Genomic DNA, 27941 nt, shown 5'->3' with positions numbered 1-27941 from the left:
AGGGCCAAGAGGATGCACATGGCGGAGCAGAAGTGTGATGTGAGAGTGGGTTATGGTATTAATAGGCCCACCTTTTCTCCTTTTTTTATTTTCTCACAACTTGAAAATCTTTCTGGTTGGTATCCACTCAAATTTATTGCCTCTCTCTTGCTTCCTTTATTCTGCCATTACCATGTTAAGGTAGTTTTCTTGATTTCCTTTTTAACTACCTCATTGTCTGCCAAAAATATCGACTTTAAAAAAACTGGTATTTTCTTGAAGGTTGAATAAAATATACATTCTTTTGCTGTTTAGTTTCTTTATGCTGCTTTGCTCTGTGAAAGAAATCAGGAAGTAATATATTTGTTTTGGAAAATGGGCTCAATGAGGATAGGAAACTTAGGAACTTTTTCTTGATGAACAAGTGAAAGAAAGTATTTTCTACAGAATCTCAGAATCATATTTACATGCAAGGAGTTGGTCATTTTTTTTTTTAGTAAGAGGAATTAAATTGCGTGTCGATGTCCAGAAGCAATTAATGGGAAACCTAGAACCATAATCCAAGCTGCCTTTGTCTCCTGCCTCTTTCTCAAGAGTAAGCACCTTCAGCTCAATGACAAATAATGATTGTCAAGCAACGTTTACATCATTATCCTCTCAAGTAGTAAGCTAATCCAAAGCAAAACTCTCACTTGATGTCAGCGAGAAGTCTGGTTTTGGATCACCACACAGGAACTTAGCTTTAGAAAAGAACTGGTTAAAAAACAATGCATGGGGTATGCAAGTTTGCTCCTCACGCTCCAGCAAAGCAAAGTAGTCCCAGGACATATGGCAACAAAGGCCTGGGCCACCATGGTGCCTATGATCCTCATGTCTATTAATCAGCGTTCACATATAACGTTATATGACATATAACAAAGCCAAGTTGTAAGTTGCTGATACACGCCTCTCTTGCGCCATGTCACTGCCACCATTAGGCATATATGGCAGTGCTCTTGCCCTGCAGACATGCATATCCACTCAAGGCACACTGTCTAGCTATAACAAGAGTCCTATCTGGTTGCAGCCATTAATTGACTTTTCTTTGTCATGTCAACTGGAAATCAGTACCCTGCTCCCATCCAGTACCACCTGTAATCCAAGCATTCAAACCAAGTTTCATCTCTGCTGCTATTCCTCATGTTTGAAACATGGACCACTGTGCAATACTAAAACATGAATCCTGGAACTCTGTTAATGTGGTGAAATAGGTGAGCAGGGGGCAATTATTACTATTCTGACTTGCAGTGGAGAAATGTCATCACGCTGAGGAGCAGAGAGTCGAGTTCCTGTTTGGGGTTGCCTTTCAATTCCCTTCCCCTCGCAGAGATCACCAAAAATGCCCAGCTATTTCCCAGATGTTATATGTGCTTTCTCTTCCAAGAGGTTTTTTGGGTGAATACACAAAAATACTTTATAAAACCACAAAATAATAGAGGGTAAAATAAGCTTTGGAATGAAATAAGCAAATGAGGGATATAAAGACTAAATGTCACGTTTTTAGTCCGTGGTTTCTGAAAAGATGAGAGAATTTTATTTAAACATAGTGATCTTTTCTGGGTGAGTTTTATTAAAGAAAAATATCATGAAATAATGAAAATTATCTGTACTTTAAAAATCTATATTCCTACCAATCAGTGTGTTTAGATAAACACTTTCAAGTACAGCTAAATCTAAAGATCTCATCATTAAAAGAGCCCCAAGCAGAAGATCTAAATAGACATTCCTCCAAAGAAGACATACAGATGGCCAAAAAGCATGTGAAAAGATGCTCAACATTGCTAATTATTAGAGAAATGCAAATCAAAACTGCAGTGAGCTATCACCTCTCATCGGTCAAAATAGCCATCATCAAATAGTCTACAAACAATAAATGCTGGAGAGGGTGTGGAGAAAAAGGAACCATCCCACACTGTTGATGGGAATGTAAGTTGGTACAACCGCTATCAAAAATAACATGGAGGTCCCTTAAAAAACTAAAAATAGAGTTACCATATGATCCACAATCCCACTCCTGGGCAGATCTCCAGAAAAGACAAAACACTAAATCAAAAAGATACATGTACCACAATGTTCACAGCAGCACTATTTACAATACCAGGACATGGAAGCAACCTAAATGTCCATTAACAGATGAATGGATAAAGAAGATGTGGTACATATACACAATGGAATATTACTCAGCCATAGAAAGGAATGAAAAGAGAATGAAATAATGCCATTTGCAGCAACACGGATGGACCTAGAGATTATCATACTAAGTGAAATTAGACAAAGAAAGATAAATATCATATGATATCACTTATACGTGGAATCTAAAAAAATGATACAAATGAACTTATTTACAAAACAGAAACAGACCCACAGACGTAGATAACAAACTTATGGTTACCAAAGGGGAAACATGGGTGGGAGGGAAAAATTAGGAGTTTGGCATGAATGTATACATACTACTATATGTAAAGTAGATAATCAACAAGGACCTACTGTATAGCACAGGGAACTTTATATTCTGTAATAACCTACATGGGGAAAGAATCTGAAAAAGAATGGATATATGTATATGTATAACTGAATCACTTTGCTGTACACCTGAAACATACACAGTATTGTAAATCAACTATATGCCAATACAAAATAAAAATTTAAATTAAAAAAAGAGCCCCAAAATACGTTACTATTGCAAAATGGCAAAGTACGATATAAACAGGCATATTTTGCTTTCAGATAAACAGAATAAATATTTGAACAAGATATATCTTTGTTTTCCATAAAGAAAAAACATGGTGTAGTGAAAAGAGCGCTGAATTGGATTTGAGTTCTGATCTTGCTTTTAACAAATGAGAATATCATGGCTAAGTCAACCAGAATCTTTTTCCTCATTTATAAACTAAGGGGTTTGGCCTAGATAATCTCTAGTTTTTTTCTGGCTTCAAAACCCTTTTGTTCTACACAGGAGCTGACAAAATATTTATCTTAAAGACTACAGACCTGTATAATACTTAAAATTGTTATCAACCTTGAGAAATGTGCAGCTGCTAATAGTTTTAAATTCCTACTCTGTTTAATTCAAATTTAAGATGTCAAAATAAATGAACACACACACAAATAGACCTGCAACAACAAAGGAAAAAAACATTGTGGAGATGGGGGTAAGGTGAGACTTCAAGAAATGTTTAAAATTTTACCTCGCCCTCATGCCTAAATTTTAAGTTAATGTTGATACCCAGTGGCTACACGGTAAAAATAAATGAGTTTTTGCTTATGTCACTTTAGGAAACTTTTACCTGTTCTTGTGTCTTGCTTCTTAAATATACAAATTAAAATTTTAGAAAAATAGAAGAGCTCAGAATTAAAAGGGATAGGATAAAATACATACCCTACCACATTTTTCTTCCACCAGTTACTTTGAAAAGTATGTTTTGAGTCAACAATATCACTTATTTCTGACATGTAGCTCTTTTCCCTCCTGGTGAAATATACAACTTAAACTTTGTCATAAATTCAAACTAATGAAGGGAAAACAAAACCATGGCTCCACGACTTTAGCTGTCATTAAGCGAGAATCATCTGTATGTCTTGTTAGGTGGCTATAAAGATGCTTAGCATTATTAATCATGTACTCTATCGCTTTGGCTTCCCTAAGCAATATAGTTTTACTCAGATGATTATTTGAGTCACGTCTGATTCCTCCTTCAGACTTAAAGCTCCATGAAGGTAGAAATCACAACTCTTTTTTTTTTTTGTTTTGTTTAAAGTTTTAAAAAACTTTTTATTTTGAAATAACTAGATTTGCAGGAAAGCTGCAAAGAAACGTATAGGGAAGTCCAGTACACCATTCTCCCATCCTCCTGCAAGCTTAACATCTTACAGGACTGTAGCACATTATTAAAACCAGGAATTTGACAGCAGAATAATCATAGAATTTATGAAGATTTCACCAAGTATATATTTACTCATTTATGTGGGAATGTGTCTAGGAAATATTATCACATATGTCGCCCTACGTAAGCACCACCACAAACAAGATACTTTATGCCATTACCGCAAAGGAAATCGACTTTTTTTTTTTTTTTAGGTTTTTTTAAAAATAAATTTATTTATTTATTTTATTTATTTATTGGCTGTGTTGGGTCTTCGTTGCTGCACACGGTCTTTCTCTAGTTGTTGCGAGCAGGGGCTACTATTCATTGTGGTGCGCGGGCTCCTCATTGTTGTGGCTTCTCTTGTGGAGCACGGGCTCTAGGCGCAAGGGCTTCAATAGTTGCAGCACACAGGCTCAATAGTTGTGGCTCACGGGCTCCAGAGCACAGGCTCAACAGTTGTGGCACATGGGCTTAGTTGCTCCGTGGCATGTGGAATCTTCCCAGAGCAGGGCTCAAACCCATGTCCCCTGCATTGGCAGGCGGATTCTCAACCACTGCGCCACCTAGGAAGTCCAATAATGACTCTTTTGGATCCTCAAGTAAACCCCAGTATCTAGCACAATGCTAGGCACGTAGTGGTGGTTCAATAAAGTAGGTAATAGATGATTAAATTTGTGGAAGCATATGAGACTAATATGCAAGGTTTCTTTACAGTCAAGGAAACTGCCAGAGTGGATTTTTTCTTTTAGTTGAATTTATGCAAGGCAAAAGATGGTTTGTTATTTCTACTGTGTAGAATCTGCAGACTACTAAATAGTTATGAGACATTCTTTTTAAAGATAGGTCAAGGCTATAAGTGGCAGTTTCTGTACAGTAAACAAAGTAAGTAACTTTTATGTTTTGTTACTGCTGCTTTTAATGACACACAGACATATATCCTAACCCAGGCAAGACCCTTGCTGCAAAAGTGCATGCATTTTTCTAGAAAAGGTCAAACTAAAATGAATTAACTGCCTGGTATCACGTTATCATCTGTCTTCCATTTTCCACAAAGATGTATTCCACTTGCTTAGACTTTGGCAATTTTAAAATCTGTGATCTTAATGTCCTCTGAAATGTACAGATCTTCTAGCTTAGATTTTAAGAGACACCATTACCTGACAGGGTAATGACAGTTTTATCTGCACTGGTGACTGGATTTGCTGTGATACTTAAATAATAATCCAAATCAAATGATAATTTTTTTGAGAGGATGTCAGGAAAGGAGAAAGAACAAAATACATAGCATTTAACTGGGTTTAAAAACACAACACATTGCAGCTTTCCATGGCTTCTTATTTTACTGGAAAAAAAAAATCCCTTAGCAATACATCTTCCTTTGGGCGCATGAATGACATTTTACTGTGATGTGATTATAAGAAACAAAATCCTTTGGAGATGCTGCCTTAAAATATTTCTCTTTATAATGTTCTGAGCTCGACAAACCTTGGTAGAAAACAGAATACTCTTAATTATGAATAAATTAACTAAATTAGTAACATGAGATGGATATGCAATTAAGGGACTGTTAATTGAAACTGGAAACACAGCTGTATACAGCTTCGCGATGAATCATACCAGTAATGACGCAGATGTTTATAAAATGTGATTATCTTTCCTGGAGACAGCGCTGCATCTCCCAAGCCCATTCTTATATTGTGTCACTGAAATGGTTTTTAAACCCATGAACACCAGGAATCAGGATCTCAGGGACAGCAAATTAGGCTCCCTGGATATGGGAATTAGTGTTGTCTGAATGTCAGCAATTTGATTCTCCAGCTTTCAAAGAATGTAGACATGGAGCCAACAACAAACATCTGTTAGTTGCATGGTTCTCAAAAACAACAACAACCAAAAGTTGCTGGCAAACCAGTGCCTGCTTTCCATCTGAGAAGACAGTAAACTCTCTGTAAGCAGTCACACGCCCGCGTGTGGGTGTGACAAAGTATAGAGAATGCAGCCCCAGGGCACAGTGCCAGAGACCCAATGCACACGTGGTAAACGCACCCTCTGCCGGCAGAGGCTCTCAAACGTCTTTTGTGATTTTCCAGGCAATCAACCCAGCAGGAGAAACAAAATCTTCACGACTAAAGGAAGCAGGGGCAAAAGGCTGTCATTAATCTTGCCGAAGGTTTAAGTGTACTCCAATGATCAGTGAGTCTATAGCACTTTGGAAACTTCCATTTTTTGCTTATCGTGCACAATTTTGCCTCGTGTGCAACTGCCGTCTGTCCCAGGGAAGGGGAGTGTCCCTATGGCTCTGGGTTTTAATGGAGTTGCATGGTCTTTGCCCAGGCTTCTCGTGGACAAGGTCGGGGCGAGGGGCTAGATACTGTGTCCTAACCATAACTTAATGATTATGGAATGGGGCGCCTGCTCAGTAGACGACAATCTCTGAAATTCAGTTTCTGGGTCTCTGGACACAAGCCTATGGCATTGAAACCAACAACCCTGTCAGGCCGGATGGGGCTTGCAAATGTGGCAGACCTTAGTTTTGCTATGCAAAAGCCAAACTTACCACTAAATTGTGAGTGAAAAAAAAGTAGTACTACACAGTTTTAGATACTGACCTATTTGTCATCTTAGCTTAGCTCCTCTTTCAAAGTTATCAATTTTCTTAACAAAAGCTAGTTCTTGAAAGGAAACAGAAAGAAAACAGGAGATAGTCTCACATTAGTCACTAGCTTCCACTATCAAAAGCATGCGGAAAACTTAAGAAACTTTCCTTATAATTCAGGAGAGACCTTTTGTGCATTCTTTAACGAAGTATTTGGATGACGCCAGCCCCAAATAAACAACTCAGCTTTCCACTTTCCACTGGCCATGGGCATATAAGGCATAGCTGAGTTAGGTATTTGTTAACCAAAAAGTACACTTTTCCAAATGAATGAAGAGAGAGATGCAAACACATAAAAAGACACACCACTCTACGTTGTTTGCTATATACGTTGGATACCTATAAATATGGAATTTGTTCAATTTTGCTCACGAAGCCTTTCTATCCTATGTGTTAGTCTCTACAAGTACAGGGTTTGCCTATAACTTCAGTATTGATTTGCTGTTATACAGATTCCAACTTGTCTAAATTTCATTACCTGAAGGGACAGCTTGCAATTCCATATACAAGTATAACAAAAGCAAGATGACTACATGTATACAGTGAGCTTTGAAAGGGCACTTTCCCCCCAATATGCAGGGCCAAATTCTTCATAAGTCTATTAGCCTGTTGCAAATGGTGATAACAAAGCCAGTATGATATATTATCTACCAGCCTTTGTATTAATATTTTCAACCCTGAACCTACCTATAATCACACTAGTATCAGAACCCATTTGTGGCATTCCCAGCTATCTGCCTACCCAACGGCTATTCACTTCTTATTCCTTGGTAAAGAATCTCAATTATGATCAGCTATTGGGCATCAGCAGACCTAGTGCTAGCGGAAAAATTAAAATTGGGTCTAATCCAATCACAGTAGTACCATTCCTTGTAGCCAGTGGCTGGTTTAAAGCAAGTACAGTGAGACCCTGTTCTGGCTGGCAGGGGAAGAGGGGAAATCTGCTAGGGAACTTCTGAGAAATTCTTTCTTCTCCAACACAACCCCCCCCACACACACCCATGGAGTTAACCTTGTATCTTAGTCCTTTTCTGCCTTGAATATTGTTGTCTGAGGTTATGTTGCTTGGTGCTGTGGGAAGCCATCTTGGATTCATGGGGAGAAAGCCAAGAGACTCCCAGGAAGCTGAACTGTAGTCCTAATACAGTTCAGCTGCTGAATTAAACAGCCCCAGATCTGATGACCTTTGGACTTCCGGTTGTGGTAGGCCGGTGGTTCACAAAGTGTGGTTCCTGATCGCAGTAGTATCACCATCACCTGGGAACTTCACTAGAAATGCAGAATCTCAGACCTTATTTATTCCAAACCTACAGAATCAGAAACCCCGTGTGAAGCCCATCAGCCTGTAGTTTAATAAGCCCTCCAGGTGATTCTGATGCATGCTAAAGTTTGGGAACCACTGTGTTAGATTACCAGATGTCTCTATTTAAGATACTATTTTCAAAACCTGCCGGATTCCATTGGGGTTCATGTTTAAAACATAAAATCCCAAACCTATTAAATCAGATTTGCCAGGGGGCTTGGGAATTAGCAATGTAATCAAGAGCCCCTGGTGATTCTTATGACCAGAAAAGTTTTGGAAAAACAAATATAAGGCCCTTTAAGTCGGGCATTCTGTTATTGACTGCTGAAAGCATTCTAACCATCACACCATCTGCAATCCCCTGTGCTCCAGACCACACAGTTAAATAGCCTCTAGCTCTTGCCTTGGTGAGTATATTGTGAAGTCCTAGTTTGGAGAGCCTTCTACTTTAAGTGAGGTTTACATTTCTGAGATGTTGGTTTCTTAACTGTCAACTTGAATTCCTGATCCTTTATATTCAGAACCTGTTTACTCTAACTCCCTACTGCAGCTCCAGTCTGAATTCCTAACCTCTTATATATTCTTGACCCCTGCTATCTGCTGGCCCCATCAACCCCACCAGGATTTCAGAACCCCTCTCAAGTCATTACAGGAGTAATCATGCATTCCTTAATTCTTAGGCTACATTCTCAGAAGCCAGATGCCTACCTGCTGAACTTGAACTTGCTGATACCCAGGAGACAGGCACGAAAGCAGGATCAATTAATCCGTTACAAACTAAACAGATATTTCCAAAGTCTGAAAAAAAAATTCTGCTCAACCAAAGAGAAATAATCTAGAACTCTAAAATATTTAACATTAAATGGTCTGGAATCATCAGTGTTCTTTCAGGTTGAATGAATATTCTGCATTAAAAACTTTCTGTTCCTTGTTTACTTGGACCAAATAAACTAAAAAAGGTAAAAATCATGTTAATATAATAGAGTTTCCTTATGAGTGACAAATGTAAAACGCCAAAACGAGAGTTGAAGAAAATATTTCATTACGTCTCCTTTCCCTTAATTACATACACTTCACTGACTTCGATTTTACTTATTTTGCCTCTGCTACCCTTCCCCACCCATACACCCCACACCTCATTCATTCCAGACTCTGCCTTAGGTTATTTCAGATTTCCGTGGACCTCTAAACCTTTGCTTATGCTGGCCTTTCTTCCTAGAAAACACTTCCATTTTTTTCTCTACCTTTTGAAATCCTACTCGTTGTTCAAGTCTAAGCTCAAATGTCATCCCCTAGGGCAAAATTCAGAGCTAACTGTCTCCATGTTAATATTACTTTCCCCCCTCAGATCTCTAGCAGAGCCCTTATGGTGTTGTTTGCAGTGCATCATTCTTGAAGCGGGCGTGTGTCATGTACATCTTTGTCCCTACTGCCAAAGAGTCTGTCTAGCATGATGCAGTCACTTAAAAAATACTGAACTGAATTTCACATAAAAGTGATTTCTGGATACAAGCACTAACCAAATAGTGACTTAATTTACTTGCTTTTCAGGTTTTATATAATTCATTGCAAGTAAGAGGGTAATGAATAACGTCTGCTTTTCGCTATGTGGTGGGGGTCCCAGCTGAAGTCTGAGAAATTCAGATCCGTGCGGCAAATTTGTGGGATGGGGACTTATGGGGACTCAGAGAAAGCTGAAGTTGTAACCAGTTCTGGAGTTACATATCCAGAAGTGTATTATAGTCATATTGGTGGCTCTCCAGATATCTGGAGACCAAGGAGGTCTCCTGGGAGAAGGACTAAGGAAAGAATATATTATAAACTAGGTGCTTCACTCAGAAGGAGTGTCATATTTTGAGAATGTCACGGTGTGTGCCACTTGGCTTCATCTTCTGGTTCAGTCATGTCTGAGTCCTATGGCTGCAAATTAGAATGATCTGAAAGACCACGTGCCACAAGGAATGCTTTCTGCTGCAGATAATAGAAAACCCAGCACAAAATGGCTTGAACAGGAGTGCAGAGGCAAGAGCAGAGGACTGGGTAACTCAAAAGCACAATGGCATTATTAGGACACAGGTTCTTCCGATCTTTGCACTCTGCCATCCTTAGGTGAACTCACCACACACTCATGAAAGGCTAGTCAAGTTCTGGTTCATTCATTTGTTCATTCAGCAAATATTTACCATGCTAAGAACTGTTCTTAGGTGCTTTGGATACAATAGCAAGCAAAACAGACAAGATCCCTTGCTTCCTGACTTGCTTTCTCATGGTGGGAGACAGACAATTAAAAAAAGCATACTAAATACGTTAATTCTGTAGTATGTTATGAACATTATGGAAAGAAGAAAAAAACAGAAAAACAGGCCAGCTATTCCTATTGCTGAGAACCATACCCCCCTAGAACTTAGTGGCTTTGAAGGAAAATTTATCACTATCTGCTCAGCTGGGTGCTTTTTGTTTGGGGTCTTACATGTGTTTGCAGTGAGATGGCAGCTGGAGCAGGAGTCATCTGAAGGCTCGATTGAGATGGATGTCCCAGGCAGTTTTTCTTTGTTCACATCTGGTGCTCACGTGGGATGGCTCCAACAGCTGGGGGCTGGCCAAGCATTTCTGTCTTTTCATGCAGCTTCTGCCTGTGGCTAGCTTAGAGCTCCTCACAGCATAGTGGCCTTACAGTAGTCATACTTCTTTCATAGCAGCTTAGTTCTCCCAGAGTGAGTATTCCCAGTGACCGAGATAGAAGCTGCAAGGCTTCTTCTGATCTAGGCTTGGATCTTGCCATGCCACTTCTGCTTCTGATCTGTAATACAAGGCTAGCCCAGATTCCGTGTGGGAGAGGACTATACAAAGCACACTGGAGACATGATTCGTGGTGGTGGTGGTGAGGGGGGACATCTTTGTAGAAGAACTACCCTGACAGGGTAAGAGGGATTGAATTGAGATGACTGGCAAGAGGGACGTAGGGCAGGTTGCTGCTTAAATAGGATGGTTCATTTTCAAGGAGGTTTCTTTAAGAAGTTGAGATTTGAGCAAGACTGGAAGAAAGTGACAGAGTTACTCACACAGCTATCTGGTGGAAGAGCATTCCAGGTACAGGGGAGAAGTAGGCACAGTGTCCAAAAGATAAATGTTCATTTAGTTTCCTGGGTGAGGAAAACCTTTCTTAGATGTTCCCCTAGCAGACTTCCCTTTGTATCACATTGCCTGAGATTGCATTAAATGCCCATGTCTGATCCTCAGCAAGGAGACTGAGAGCAGCAGATCACCATGAAATAGCTCAGTACTGTCATTATTCATGCCCTGGGGTTGAGGCCTCCCTCTGTGAGCATGGTCACCTGGAGAAGGGTAGATCCTGAACCAGCCAGGTCCCTGCCAGCAAGGGAGAAGGGTGTACATGTATAGAACAGAGGGAGTAGATTTGAGGAAATGGAAATAATAGTGTCTCCACCGCACCCTGGAGATTTAACAATACTCCTTTGGGGTCTGTCTAACTGAGGACAACTCGTCCCACCTTCCTGGAGATAGATCCTAACCACCAGCAGAGAACTCTCATGCTTGGCTGTAGGAGCAGAAAGGGCTGGAAAGGAAGCTGCAGTGACCAGGATCGGCATCTAATTTGCCCCTCAGGAAAGGGGCCATTACCCATGGAGAAGAAAAGGGTTTAAGAGTACACTCAGTGACAGGCAGCAGGTAGCATTGCATTCAGGAAGAGGAAAGGTGACTCTGAAAGGAAAATTCTATATATTGCATAGAAATATACTGAGATACGTGATGGATGATGGACTTAATTCAAAGATGCTAACGTTAGAATTCCCAAGTGTAGCACCATAACTCTAGCCCTTTGGATAACTTCATTGCCCCTAAAATTTAAGTGTCTGAAGGGAAAACTATGCCTGAGAATTGGGGGTCCAGACTTGTTTGAAGCAATTCAATGTCTTTTTATATTTCCTAAGTGCCACCTATAGAGTGATTCACCCACATGTGAGTTTCCTATGTTACAAAAAGAAAGTACATTAGGAGGTAATTCAATAAATATTTATTGATGGAAACAGAAGTGCATATTTAGAAAGACTAACTCAAACTGAGATCATAAAGAAATGTAAGCTATAATTCAGAGGAAAGCCATGCCAAAAGCACAGGGAAAAATCTGAAGCTCACAACTATGCTCTCATATCTCCTTTTTCTTGCCAGTATAGGCAGCTGTTGTTAGAAATGATCACTATTACATTAACCTGGAAATCTGTTCAGTTTTAACAAGGAGATGCAGATATGATGCCTCCGTTGAACATAAGACAAATTAAAACAATTTTATTGCAAATATAAAAGAGCAAGTGTTACCATATCTAATCTTTGAAAGTACCTTTTCTTTTTAAGGATCAGAATGGTTTTTCCTCCCAAAACATCTAGAAAGAAATTTGGTTCAATTTTATTCGACATGTATTTAGTGGGAACCCACTAGGTGTGTAATACTATAAAATATCAATAGGTTCTAGAAAAGAAGAAAGTCCCTCTGTTTACAACCCAGCAGGGCAGAAAGGATTAAATTCTTACAGAGGAAGAACAAATGTATTTGAAAAGATCCTGCATAATCAAGTTCAGAAAAGTGAAAAAGTTTAGAAAGGCTTCACGGAAATGAACTGCAGTTCTAATAATAAAACTTACATTTTCATAGTATTTAATAGTTTCTGGAGCAGTTTCACAGTCTTTATCTCATTGTTTCACATGGACCTTGCAAGACTAGTAGGATTTGGATAAGTAATTTCTTTTAAAAATGTTTTAGACTATAGAATATTTAAACTGAAGGATGCATTTTTAAGAATTAAATGAAAGGATGTGAGAAGAATATAGAACATGTTTTTGCTTCTGGTTCCATTGTTAACTAGCTATGTGAACTATGACATACCATGTGATGTCTGTAAAGTCAAGGGTTGGATTTCTGGACTTTCAGAATTAAAATCCTCTGAATTGATGAGTAGTAACGACTTAAACAGGCCATCTTTCCTCAAATAAAACATGCATGGTAGCACATCTGCCATTAAATGATACAGTATTAAAAATAATTAAACAGAAGCTTTTAAAGAGTGATTGCTGAAGTGTAAGTTAAGAATACGAAAATATTCAGTAATTCAAAGTGGATATTTTTAAAGCAATGAAACACACTGACATATTCAGTTCTTTTAAAAGTAGATTTAGCAGCTGTACTACTGGCTAATTTATGCTTGTAGCACCTTGCCATATAGCTTTGGCTTTAGGCCCTGGCCAGATTCTTTAGATACAGACTAAGGCCTGAGGCTTAGCCAACTTGATTGCAAAAGCAAGGTCCTAAATACAACTAGGCAAAAAGTTTGATGGAAGCAGTGCAAGGCAATCACTGCTATTGTGAAAGAAAAACAAAGTATGTGCAGTGTTGGGAAGTGCCTAACAGCAACTCTGTGTCTGGAGGATTGCCCATTATCGACTAATTACGTGTTTTCCTCCAACATTCTTTGCATATGATCTCCAAATCAAGGGAAAAAAAATCCAGTACTTCAAAAGCTATTTTAGGACCCGTGCTTCTGAACAAGATGGAGTAATAAGGACCAAATTTAACCTCCATCTTGAAATAACCAAAACATGGACAAAATATATGTAACAATGGATTGTAAGACAATGGATATCAGACAAGCAAGCATAGTGACCCCTGAGAGATGGAAAACCTATGAGGTGAGCCCTAGGGTAATCCTAGATTACTACTTTGAGAGAGTTTCCAGACCACAGCATGGGGAAGAAGAACCCAGGAGGATCCTGGCAGACTCCCTGAGTTGAGGGGATGGAACTGAGAGTCTGAGAAGACCAGGACAGCTAAAATTCATAGGACAGAGGCCCAGAGAGAAAAGAGCTGCAGAGAGAGAGAACCCTAGAGATCTATAGAGGGTCTCCCTCCAGTATTCAGCTAAGTACTAATTAGCACATGTGTGAGGAAACTATAGGTGGTGGGGGAGCTGGGGGAAAAAATCACCAGGATGGATTAGAAGTGTCCAGGACTCATACATGGCAGGGAGCAAGTGCTTATTTCCTACCAATCATACTGGAGCCCTCATGATTCACAGGGCATTGGGTAGAGTACACAGAATGGTCTTGCCTCAGTAGTGGGGAATAATTAGCCCTAGACTGAGTGTTGATCTAATCCCACTTAATCTTAAAAGACCCCAAAGGATCAAACAATAGCATGCACTTTGGAAAGGGATAAATAAAAATATATTACAGAAAGTTTTCTTATATGTGAAGTGGTCTAATTCCACTCAAGGATACACTGTGATAAGTTAAAGATGTATACTGTAAACCCTAAAGCAAGCACTAAAATAACAACAGAGTTATAGCTAATATGCCTACATAGGAGATGATGGATTCATTAATTCCAATTAATCTAAACAAAGAGAGGAATAAGCAAACAAAGAGCCAATGGGATGAAGCAAAAATAAGCAGCTTGATGACAGGTTTACACCTAACTATACCAATAATCACATTAAATATAAACGGTTTAAATATTCCCAATTAAAAGAGATTGTCAGATTGGATTTAACAACAAGCAAAATCCAATTATATGCTGCCTACAAGAAATGCACATTAAATATAAAGACACAAATAGGCTAAAAGAAAACAAAAGAAAAAAAGTTACACCATGTCAGCACTAATCACAAGTAAGCTGGAAGTTACATCATTAGACTTTAGGGAAATGCAAATTAAAACCACAATGAGATACTACTACATATCTATTGAAATGGCTAAAATTTGAAAGTTTGACCATATAAAAATTTAGAGAGGATATGAAAGAACTGGAACTCTCATACATTGCTGGTGGGAATGTAAAATGGCACAGTTGCTTTGGAAAACTGTTGGGCAGTTTCTTAATAAGTTAAACACGAACCTACCATACAATCTAGCTGTCCCTCTCCTAGGCATTTACTTAAGAGAAATAAAAACATAAGTCCATTTAAAGACTTGTACATGAATGTTCATAGCAGCTTCATCTGTAATAGTCCCAAACAGGAAACAACCCTAAAATCCACAGAAGGTGAATGAATAAACAAACTGGAGTATTTTCATATAATGGAATACTACTCAGCAACAAACAGGGATAAACTATTGATTCATGTAGCAACATGGATGAATCTCAAGATAAGTATGCTGACTGAAAGAAATGAGACCAAAAAAGAGTATATACTGTATATCCTATTTACATTAAACTAGAAAACGAAAATTCATCATTTTCTACAAATTCATTGCAGTATTATTTATAATAGCCAAGACATGGAAACAACCTAAGTGTCCACTGACAGATGAGTGGATAAAGAAAATGGACAATGAAATCCTGCCATTTGTGACAACATGAATGGACCTTGAGGACATTATGTGTAAGTGAAGAAAGTCAGACAGAGAAAGCTGAATGTTGTGTGATCTCACTGATGTGTGGAATCTGAAACAAATAAAACAAAACAAAAAAATGAACTTATAGACACAAAGGGATTGGTGGTTTCCACAGGCGGAGGTGGGTGGGTGAAAAGGGTGGCAGGGGCCAAAAGGTACAAACTTTCAGTTGTAAAATAAATTAAGTCATGGAGGTGTAATGTACAGCATGATGACTATAATAATACTGTATAGCATATTTGAAAGATGCTAAAAGAGTATATTTTAGAAGTTCTCATCACAACAAAAAAGATTTTGTAACTAGGTATGGTGATGAATGTTAACTAGACTAATTATGGTGATGATTTCACAATAGATACAAATATCAAATCATTATGCTGTACACTTGAATATAATTATATGTCAATTATACCTAAATTAAAATAAAGTGAGGACAGGAAGAAAAGCTATTTTATCTTGTTTTCCTCCAAAGGTAATATTAAGTATATTCCATGTCATCAGAGCACACAGATCACTAATTGTTGATAAAGGTCTAAGAGTAAAACCATGTTCACCACAGAGTAAAAGATGCACATTTAATTTTTGATCAATTAAGCAACTGGAATTTTTGGAATTTTTGAAAATTATTTAAGCATTGGCTAACTTTATAAATCCACAGATCTAGACATGAGTACTGTTTCTTCAGAAATAACAGTTTTGTTTCCTAATATACCCCCTGTGGTATAACTTTCCACTTATTTTAGTTTTCAAAAACATTTTCCCTTAATTTCATGTATTAAGCAATTCAAGAAATATTTATCGAATGCCTACTATGTAAAAGATACTGCCAAGTATCAGTAGCTATGGTAGTTAGGGCCTCTGCCCTCACGGAGCTGACAATGAAAGTGGTGCAGATAAACTTTTAATAAACAGACACACAGATGCAGATTTTCTTAAGTGCCGTGAAGCAAACAAACAGGATGCTGTCTGTGATAGAGAATGATAGGAAATTCTCTTTTGATGTGATTTAATTATATATTACTCTGCAGTCCATTACTTCAAGTGATTTCTAGTTATTAAATTTACATACTGGAATTTTACTACTCTGTTTAGTTTGTTAGTCCCAAGCTTCAGGCCATTTAGAATGAAAGCTACAGATGAATAGAAAAGTCACTTAGCTAACTTGCCTTCATCCTTTAGGTTTCAGTTGGAAGGGCTCTTTCTCTGGGAAGCCTTCCGGATCAGCCTTCCCTGCCTACCACCCTCACCACAACACAGACACACAGACACACACAGACACACACACACACGCTTAGGTCTTCACTATATGCCCTGCATTTTCTCTCGTAATACTTAGCACAATTTGTAATTACTATATGGGAATTTTTTAAATGTCTGTCTTCCCAAGAAACTATAACCCCCATTAGGGCAGAGACTGCTTAGTATATCCATGACTGCATCCCTACTATATAGCACAGTCTGGCAGACAGTAGGGATGAGGAAAATATTTATTAAATGGAAAATATTTATTGAATGAAGGAGTATTTCTACTCACTTCAGGAAGAATTTGATGATGAAGTCCTCCTGGTTTTACAGATGATTCTCCTTTTGAATCTGTGAATGATTCAGGCTTGGTGCTAAACAGGCTATTCCTGAGAGTGTGCTCTGAGATTCATATACTCATCCTACTGTGAATCTGCATTTCCTAAACTCTTAATGCAGGTACTTCCTGACAAATTAGTAAATGTAAGGAGAAAGTTACACTTTTTGCTTAAAGGTTTGAATTGTAAACGAAGAGGAAATATTGTCATGTCTATCTAACTTCATAGCCAAGAAGGGGTGCTGTATACTTCAGTCGGTCTGACAGACTCCCCAGCTTGGCTGATGGGTTCAAATCCTGGCTCTCTCATTTACCAGCTATGTGACCTCAGGCAAGCAACCTAACCTTTTGGTTTCTTGTTCTCCTCATCTGTAAAACGAGGATAAAAAATAATATCTACCTCAAAGGTTGACTGTGAGGCTTCAAAGTGTGAATGCAATACATGTAAACATGGTTAGAATAGTGAATGGCGTGCAGTAATGCCAGATAAGTGCTTGTTGTTAATTTCAGCAATGCATAATGCTCACTATCAGGTCTTCTCAAATCTATAATGGCGCCATTGCATTGGTCCAAAAAGTGCGGCCCTGTGTAAAAAAACAAACTCTATTTCTAATACTTTCTAATTTATTATAGTTTCCAACCACACCTCTACCTCTGAAATTAATGAATATATTAACCAGAGAACTTATAGTGATAATTATTTTAAGGACATTATAGAATTTGTAAGAATAAAGAAATATTAAGACAACCGATAGGAATTTAAAATTCTCTTTGTGGCACTGACTTTTTTTTAAGCTCTTCATTGGAATATAATTGCTTTACACTCTTGTACCAGCTTTTGAGGTACGCCAAAGTGAATCAGCTGTATTTATACACATATCCCCATATTCCCTCCCTCCTGCGACTCCCCCCACTCTCCCTGTCCTGGCCCTCTAAGGCATCACCCATCATCGAGTTGATCTCCCTTTGTTATACAGCAACTTCCCACTGGCTATCTATTTTACAGTTGGTAGTGTATATATGTCTATGCTACTCTCACTTCCTCCCAGCTTCCCCTTTGTCCCCCGTCCCGCCCCCCAACCCCATGTCCTCCAGTCCATTCTCTGCATCTACATCCTTATTCTTGCCCTGTCACTGGGTTAAACAGTACCATTTTTTTTAAGATTCCGTATATATGAGTTAGCATACAGTATTTGTTTTTCTCTTTCTGGCTTACTTCACTCTGTATGACAGACTCTAGGTCTATCCACCTCATTACATACAGCTCCATTTCATTCCTTTTTATAGCTGAGTAATATTCCATTGTATATATGTGCCACATCTTCTTTATCTGTTCATCTGTTGATGGGCATTTAGGTTGCTTCCATGTCCTGGCTATTGTAAATAGGGCTGCAGTGAACATTATGGTACATGTTTCTTTTTGGATTATGGTTTTCTCTGGGTATATGCCCAGGAGTGGGATTACTGGATCATATGGTAGTTCTATTTTCAGTTTTTTAAGGAACCTCCAAGCTGTTTCCCATAGTGGCTGTACCGACTTACATTCCCACCAACAGTGCAGGAGAGTTCCCTTTTCTCCACACCCTCTCCAACATTGATTGTTTCTAGATTTTTGGATGATGGCCATTCTGACCGGTGTGAGGTGATCCCTCCTTGTGGCTTTGACTTGCATTTCTCTAATGACTAGTGATGTGGAGGTAGTGACCTTTAAAAATAGCATTTCTGAATTTCATAAGCTGGTTTCCAGTCCTACTTACAGAGTTGGCTTTAACATTCAGCTTTTCATTTGGTCTGAAAGGGGGTTATTTCTAGAGGAATGCGGAGGGAAGGAGGAGAGGGGGAGTCTTTCTGGTGGAAATGTGAGAACAGCAGCTCTTTGACTGCTGTGCATGACGTAGCCTGGGAAATGTGAGCAGCTGCTGGCTGAGTGTTTCACACGCAGCGGGAGAGTGGGAAAAGCAAAGAAGCAAACCACCAGGGCAAATAAATGCAGAAGAATGGGTGGGGCGGGGTCAGGCTGCAGTGAAGGAGGGAGGTCAGGCTGCAGGCAGAAGGACACAGAAGAATAAAGAACAAAGCAATAAGAATTTTGAGGAAAGGGCAAAGGTCAGTTGCGCAATAAGAGAGAAGGAAAAGGAAACACGAGCACGAAGGCAATTTTAAGTGCTCATAATTATATGCGTATTTCTGAAAAGAAATTAGAGAGATCAAGAAGCTAAAAGAAGTACATACATACATACATACATACAAAACACTGCTGTTTAAACACATTTAACAGGAACACATTACGTCTTTAAAAACAATAATAAAACAATTATCTGTATTGCCATAGTAGGTGGCTTCAGAACTAGCAGAAAGAATTCCTGATGAAAACAGACCAGAAAGTAAGTAGTACAGAAAGATCAAGCATTCAGGTAACCAAACTGATACTTCATAATGATTTTGGTTCACTTTATATAATCTTTAAAAATTAATATGCCTTTCATTCTAACTAATAAATATTTCTTTGACTCCTACTGGCTTCAGTCTCATTTTGTACCTCATAAATTTTTTTGGTCACACTCCCTACATCATTTATTTTTCTCCCTATAGTCCCACACATCCTGATGCCTTAAAAAAAAATAAAGTCTGCCCTTGAAAACTAGATTATTCTTCTTTGGGGTGTGGAGGATGGACTCTGGAACATCTGGTCTATGTTACTTTCAAGGTTACCTGGGCAACTTCAGTATCATTCCTCTTGAATAAAGTACAATTAGCTGTAAAAACATTGTAAACCACACTGACTGAGGAAAATGTCCGTAAGCTTGACAGTGCACTTTGACCTAAGTGTGTTCTAAGGGCTGTAACTAGCTTGGACATTTAGATGTACACATTCCTTTAAATCTTTTAAGGGCCTTGTTCACTTCCTTTTTTTTTTTTTTAAAACAGAGATGAGGTTCAGCATAAATGATCTCTCTTTACTGAAAAGATGTTTTCCTAGAACTTAACTGTCCTTTTTTTCATGGGTCATTCTATTCCTAATGCCAACAAATCCTTCTGTGACCTAACCTTTTCTAAAACAAACACATTCTTCTTTCCTCTTTGTTCTTTTCATTTCCTTTACCTTCAGCTTTTAAAAAACTCCTGCCAGTCGGCATATCAAACGATGTTATAGTTGAAATCTTTTTATAAGAGCTACCTACAGTTTAGAATGTGTTAGAATAAGTTTTCCTACAATATTTTTGGATAGTAGCTTTTGGTCTTTTCAAGCCTATGTATCCCTTATTAACATTCCAAGAATTAGAGGCTCCTCCATAATAAAACTACTACTTAGTATCTGTTAATCGTGAAAAAGTGACCGGCTGATAAAAAAATCTGTATGAGTTTAATAACCACAACTGCAATTACTTATTTATGAAAAATACTGGTATATGGGCAAGTCAATATTCTAGCTACAGACAATGCTTCATGCAAAAAGCTATTTCTACACCCCTCTGTAAAACTCTGTGGCCCACAGTTTGGGAACAAATTTTTATACATGGTCACAGATCAACAGTATCTCCTGAGAGCTTGAAAGAAATGTAGAATCATAGATTTCAGCCAATACCTACTGAGTCTTGGGGGGTGTTTTAACAAGCTCTGCAGGTGACTCTTATCCATGCTAGATTTTGAGAATTACTTTCTAGACCGGTACTATCCAATACAAATATAACGAGAGCTGCATACACTATTTTAAATTTCCTAGTAGACACATTGAAAAAGTAAAAAAGAAACAGTCGGTTGTTTTACTTGAAGCTACAGGCTCATTTTGTTCATTTTCAAGAGAAGTATCTAAGTTCGAATAATCAAGAAAAAAAAGAAATGGATGAGATTAATTATAATGATATATTTTACTTAACCAAATACATCAAAATATTACCACTTCAACATATAATCAATATAAAAATATTAATAAGATATTTTACATTCTTTTTGTTGGTACTAAGTCTTTGAAACCTGATGTGTATATTACACTTACGACATACCTCAATTTGGACTGGCTGCATTCAAGGGCTCAGTATCCACATGCAGCTATCATAGTGGAAAGCACAGGTCTAGATCATGTGTCTTAAAATATAGTAACTACAAATTCATATTTACATTATGATTATTATACTTATCCATATTTACATTTTTGGATTTATAGTTATAAATTCATATGGTGCTACTAGGAATCTACTAAAAGTTTCCCTTCACCCTCTTCTTTCTGCCTCAAAGACAGAAAGTCCTTGGGTCTCCATGTTCTTGTAGTACTGTAACACTCCTCCAATACAGAATGTTCTGCATGACATTATACTTATTTTCCATAGTCTAACCTTCTCAAAGTGTTTTGCAGAAGTCATATACGTATTTAATCTTTCAAACCCAGCTGTACCCAGCAAGTGCTTACTATAGGATAATGGTTCTCAAAGTGTGGGCCCGGGATCAACAGCAATCAGCCTCACTTGGGAGCTAGTTGGAAATGCAGACTCTCAGGCCCTGTCCCAGACCTACAGAAACTCTGCAAGTGGGGCCCACACACAGTGATCTGTGTCTTAATAAGTCTTCCAAGTGATTCTGATGTTCACTAACATTTGAGAACCACTGATGTGGTAAAACATTTCCTTTGAGAATGGCCACAGACTTATCATTTTCTTCTGAGTTCTGTGATCTAACCATAAGCAGAATCGTTTTCGGTCTCGTTAAAGAAAAAGTCCAGAAAGGGCCTGCTAAGGAGCCATCGGTAGAACTAACGCTTAGCAGCACTGAAGGGAAGAAAGTTGGATGTCCTCTCCTCACCCTCAGTTGGTAATGGGTCCACACTATTTGTAAGAGCAGACTGCCCAGCTCACCTACACTTCCTGCCTAGAAGGGACCCCAAAAACCACAACGTAAAATGATTAGCACAAGATCCTTAAAAAAAAAAGAACATGAGGAAAAGTTTCAAAATCCATCAACACATTTAAAGGATCAAATCATGTGCTCAATTATGATAAGGACAAACATACATATATGTTGGGTTGGCCAAAAGTTCATTTGGGTTTTTCTGTAAGATGTTACCAAAAACCCGACCTTTTGGCCAACCCGATAGGAGCCTGCTTCAAAAACCTATCTCAGGGATTTCCCAGGTGGTCCAGTGGTTAAGAATCTGCCTTCCAGCGCAGGGGACATGGGTTAGATCTCTGGTCAAGGAACTAAGATCCCACATGCCGCGGAGCAACTAAGTCTGCACTGGAACTACTGCACCCATGCGCCACAGCTACAGAGCCCATGTGCTCTGGAGTCCACGCACCACAACTAGAGAGAAGCCTGCATGCAGCAATGAAAGATCCCGTGTGCCACAACTAAGACCCGATGCAGCCATAAATAAATAAATATTAAAAACAAAAACAAACAAAAAACCTATCTCATCCAAGTAAAGAACATAAACTGCTTTGTTGGAATTTTTAATTTTTTAAATTAAAAATCTTGTTTAGTTTTTTTTTTTAAATGAAGCCATGCAAATATTTCTGTTGGCCAGCTAAATATGATTCCACGTCTTTCCACAAATCTTGCTAATCTGATCACACAGACCAAACTCCCGGGCAGAAATTATTGAAGAATTTGTAAACCACAGATCTGAAAAGGTACTACTTTTATAGTATTAGTGTTGTAATAGCATGCATACATATTTGTTTAAAAGATGGAGAAAGGGAGGGAGGGTGGCCCATTATGGAAGTAATGAAAGAAAATTCATCTATAAAACTTTGCTTAAGATGGCGTAGGCAGTGAAGGGAGTTTTGGTCACTATGTCCTTGGACCAGATAGGACAATTATAATGTCTGCTTGCTACATAGTAGGTGCTTAATCAGTGCTGAATGAATGAAAGAAGGAAAGAAGGAAAGAATGAATGGCGTATACAGAAGATGAGGGTTTAGATCTCTGTGACAGAAAGTTACCACACATGTGAAGATGGAGTATATAACTGTCCACGTGACTTTGGGAGACTCTTAGGAAATCTTTAAAAACACATGATTCATGATGCTGTCCTTAAACATATTTAAAGAATGTCATGCATGGAACTGTCTTCATATTTAGTATTTTTCAAGTGATTACATTTCATACATCTTACAGTCAACGAAGCATTTACACTTTACATTAAAGTGTATTTGCAAGTTCTGTTGCTATTCATGGGTTTACTCATGATGCAGAGAAATGGGTAGAACATTCCCTATAGAACTTGTGTTTGGTGACTAAAGAGCACAACTGTGGCACTAAAAGTGTGTGCAATGCTTGAAAAGTAGAAAGGTCTATCACCAGTTTAATTTTCTTCCCATTTGGTTTCAATACTCATTTCTACTGGATCAGATATTAACATTGGTTCCACTTTAAGAGTGAACTCATTAAACTCACTTTTGGTTGATTTTAGTACAACTGCTGAGTTCTAAAGGCAAGGAGGAATATAATGCTTTATAATTTTATATTTGAAACGACAGGTGTGATTTTAAGGGGTACACTGAACCGGGCTCATTAATCCATTGGTTTGTAAAGGAAGCTTTCAAAGTTAATATCCCCGAGAATCATTTAAAAGAGAGGGGAAGCATGAAAAAAAAGTGAAGTACTGTGTTGCCCAAAATAGCTTTAATGTATGACTTTATTAAGTCCAAACTTAATAGGACTGTGAGAAGAGGCAACAAAAAGTGTAGGGAGTTGCAGTTCAGATCTGATTCAGGTCGTGACTAACACTTAAAAGCTGCGTGACTGTGATGGTGTCACTTACCGTCTCTAAGTCTCAGTTTCCTCACTTGTTCAAGGGAACAGTGATACTGTGTAATCATAATACATAATCATAATGTTTTGAGGATTAAGTGAGATAACGTACACGAAAACCCTTTGTAACTACAAGGAATGATGGTTTCCTTTGCCAAAATCACATTGTCCGATGGTCTCACAGAAACATGCACACCAATGTGTCCACTCTGAGGGAGAAAATAGAATTCTACTCCCATAGAGAGTTTCAAATGGGCAAACCAATGTCTCTATACTTCTATTTGCAGATTCAATATCAATCCAGAACTCCCTGTACATTCTATGCCCAGATACTCTGTGACTAGGCCCTACGCTGCTGTTGATGTTCATATCTATGTGGTTTTTCTGTTTCTATCATTTTGACAGAGATTACACACAGCTAAAAAACCAGCATGGCTTTCTTTTAAAGTAAAAATTAATGATCATGTAACTAAACCTCGGGTATTCTGATATCAGGTAGACATAGCCTGGTAGTACGTCACTACACTTCTTCCATTACACTGTTTGCTCAAATATAAGACTCTTTTTCTTAGGCTTATACCTGCCTTCTCACTACCCCAACTCTCCATTCTTTGTTTTCCTTTGTCTTAGCAGGCATAGAAGCAAAGATGAACTCACACTTTTATCATGATTTTAGTTAACTGGCATAGCACTGTAAGTGAATGAGTTCTTTATTTTCATAGAAATATGATGTCATAATAACGGTGGCCTCACACTCCCCTCCACAGAAGCTGGGTAATGCTTTAGTCTCACATACATTCTTCTAGATAGAAATTGTTCTCGACAGGATATATGAGTTGCTCGTCCAGTAATGGGGATAAAGCTGTTTGATGTCAACCTCATTTCTTGCTTTGTTCACTTTCTGAACAAGGACTCACATTTAACTCACATTTATAATACAGCAGAGTGGTTAGAATTCTGGTCAAAGAAAAGAATGCAGTCCACTTGACTCAGTTATGTGCAACTCAAGACTTCGTATTTATTGGCTTTCTGGTAAAAACACTTTTTAAGCCTCTTCTTAAGGTCACGTTCAAAATTAGCAACATGTAAAATTTGCCGCGATAAGGGCATATACCATAAACTGAACTATCTAATACGAGAAGGCTGTGTATACGTATGTTTGGGGATGAGGGGTTTAAAAGTTAGAATTATATTGATAGAAGGAGGAACATAATTCCAACAAGTCACATGTGTATTATGAAGAGGAAGCAACTCCATCGATTCTAAACTAAATTTTGTCGTATGTGTATCTCCCCCAGATATCCACATACAGCATCATAGCACTGAATTGGCTGTGACCTGAGACAAAATGCATGATCTTATCTTACAAATGAGGAAAGAGAAGCTGAGAGAGGTCAAGTAGCTTTCCCAAGATAACATGGTCAAATAATAGCTGAGCTTCAGTTTGAAGTTAGGTATTCTACTATTCACTCCTATGCTCTTTGTACTACATCACACTATCTTCTTTTCTGTACTTCCCTATATTTACAACCAAGTCCTTATTCATTTTAAAGAATGGATAAAATTAATATTTTCTCATGCTTTATGTTTAAATAAACAGTGCCACTATGATGGATCACTTAGCATTGATTTTTTTTCACTTTTCCTATCAGTCATAATATTTTTATCTCATTTGTAAATTTACATGCCATTGTCACAAATTTATATCACATCCTGAAAGCAAATGTGGCATTCAGCTCTCTAAGAGAAATTTTAAGATAATAGCTCAAGAGTGCTTGAATGGAACATATGTGTCCATTGGTTTTCCTTGGACATTTATTACTTTCCTTATTAAAGTGAAAAACATACTAAGGATGAAACTGGTAAGATTTTAATAGTACTTAACCACTATGGAACAATAGACATAGAAATGTATGTAATCTCTTAAATATATTGTCTTGCTTTAGTCAATGCCACTTATAACAATCTATCATATATATATTTCAAGACTATCCATCATAACAAAATTTAGATTATATGAGATCTCAAGAGGTCTTGAGTTTGGAATTTGTTTTTATTAAAGATCTAGCAATTCTTTAACAGGACTTTCAATCACACCCCTAAATAGACAACCAACAGGAAAAATAATCTGGTTTATCCTTTTTTTTTCCTTACTAAAACACTGAAAGCAAATATTTTTAAACTCAGTTTCCTCTTTCCTTTCCGCCCCTAGGAGCATACACTGTGCATCTCATGAAACGGCAAAAAGAAACAATTCCTTAATTCTATGGTCAAGCCAGTTTTAAGGTTTGGGGGTATAATGGTGGCCTTCATGCAGGGAACATATAGGCACACCTCTTCCACCATTACATTTTCTGAGTTCTTACTATGAGCCAGGTACTGTACCAACAACTCTACATGAATCAGTTCCTTTAGCATTACAGCATGCATGTTGGAGATGAGGAAATGGACAATCAAAGAGGTCAAGTGACTTCAAGTAAGTCTGATTCCAAAACTGATATGCTATAATAATAACAATTATAACTGCGATCACACCAAGCACTAGAATTCACACAGTGTTTACTATGTGGCTAGTATTGTACTACGCACTTCCCATGTATTTTGACTTATCCTAATAATAGACTAATATTTTAGAAACACTTAACATCCCCATTTTCTTCAGATGAAACACTGAGGCACAGAGAAGTTAAATAACTTGCCAGAGGTCCCACAGCCAGTATGCCCTTCAGCACACTTACATTCCCTTTATTTATTATGCAAACCTATGAAAAACTTCTCTGCGTGGGTCTGTGATAGGATGTTCTTTTTTTTTTTTTTTGGCATAGTCGGCAGGATAGGATGTTCTTTCTTTAAAAGATTTAGAATGTCTTACCATTGACTTTTGTTTAAATTAGGATTCTAAAAGGGAAGATGTTTTAAGAACCAAGCAATGATAGTATAAAGTAATTGCATGCCAGTCATTTAGTTCTTCCAGCATGATTCAGCTGGAATTGGATTATCTTCCATGTTTATTGCAAGATATAGTAAAGTCTAAGCCATTTGAAAAATTAACAGGTTTGAAAACATATATCTAGGGAATTATTCAATAATACAAAATATCCTACACTCACAAAATATTATCATGAGTATCACAGGAAGAAATTACTTTTATTGTTCCTCACAAGCACGCTTTAACTGTATATTCTCTGATTGAGAGAAGGAACTGCAATGCTTATAATGTGCCTACCTGTAGAAGCTTCCATCTGGTGTTCAGGTCTTCCAGAGTGCTGAGGTTATATGGTGACAGCTGAATGCCCAATGTGGTGAGCTGGCGAGCAAGGTCGTTGATGTGGCTTGCTTTCTCTTTGAGAGGTGCAATTTCTCCTCGAAGTGCCTGTGTGAAATAGTCAAGGGCAAAATGGAAGATGAGAACATTTAAAGCAAAAACAAAACCAAACCTGGGAACTATAAGGTATCATATTCTGTTTAGGGTGTCAGCAACATTTGCTCTGTTACAGTGGTATTATGACAGTGAACGTCTGTTAATGGGTGGATAACTCACACCTATTGAGCCCTTCTTAGGTGCTTAATCCTGTGATGAGCTCTGTCCAAACATAATCTGATTTTATTCCTACACAATAACCTGATGGGGCTGGTAGTTGGAGAATTCTCACTTTATACATGAGAAAACAAAATCGCAGAGGTTAAACCTTGCCCAAGGCCCCATGGGTCAAAACTGAGGAACCTGGGTTACACACTCAGGTTTGTCTGCCTCCAAAGTGCCTATTCTTAACACTTATATTATCTTTCCAAAGAAATTCAGGATTGGCAAAGTAACAGGAAAAATACAATGCTGCTAGATTCTAAATTCTACTCATCTCACAACCAACAATGGATGCTTTGTTTTTTAAACAGTGAAAGATGTACTCAGTCATAAAATATTACATTCATACTTTGTACCAACTACATAATAAATCGATTCATTTAGAGATTAGGGTATTTTGTCAAATCCTAAGAATGACTTTCTGGTCTCCTGGTATTTTAGTCCTTGTAGCAATGACTGAAGAAGGCTCCCATGGGGCTTCTCAGCTGTCTCTGAAGCACTAGAGTAGGATTCTGTGATGCAACACATCATGGCAATCTGTTGAGCAGAAGAACCCTATGCAGATATGGGGAGGATATTACCATGCATCATATCTACCCTATTGAGATGACATTTATGGATCTTTAACATGATGCATGATGTCCCAATGTTCCAATGAGCAATTTCTAAGGGACAAATTCCCTCGCTTCGGAGAACAGTTTGTGTAATGCAATGTCTGTGCACAAGGACAGCATCACTTACTTGGCTATATGTGCTGTTTTGACTTGCTTAATCTGGGCAGG

General features: G+C 38.1%; 1 protein-coding gene across 5 annotated transcripts in view; it reads right to left on the bottom strand.

Moving 5' to 3' along the window:
* DMD (dystrophin) overlaps positions 1–27941 on the bottom strand; it is a 1940210-nt gene that overhangs the window by 287932 nt on the left and 1624337 nt on the right. For all 5 annotated transcript variants that reach the window (XM_057717394.1, XM_057717395.1, XM_057717398.1 and 2 more), the window contains one exon: positions 26803–26949. In XM_057717394.1, the coding sequence (XP_057573377.1) occupies positions 26803–26949 (147 nt within the window). The remainder of the gene's footprint in view (positions 1–26802; positions 26950–27941) is intronic.

The sequence above is a fragment of the Hippopotamus amphibius genome, chromosome X (assembly GCF_030028045.1).
Source record: "Hippopotamus amphibius kiboko isolate mHipAmp2 chromosome X, mHipAmp2.hap2, whole genome shotgun sequence".
NCBI lineage: Eukaryota > Metazoa > Chordata > Mammalia > Artiodactyla > Hippopotamidae > Hippopotamus > Hippopotamus amphibius.
The sequence above is the reverse complement of the archived record's forward strand: the minus strand, read 5'-3'. Positions and strand labels throughout refer to the sequence as shown.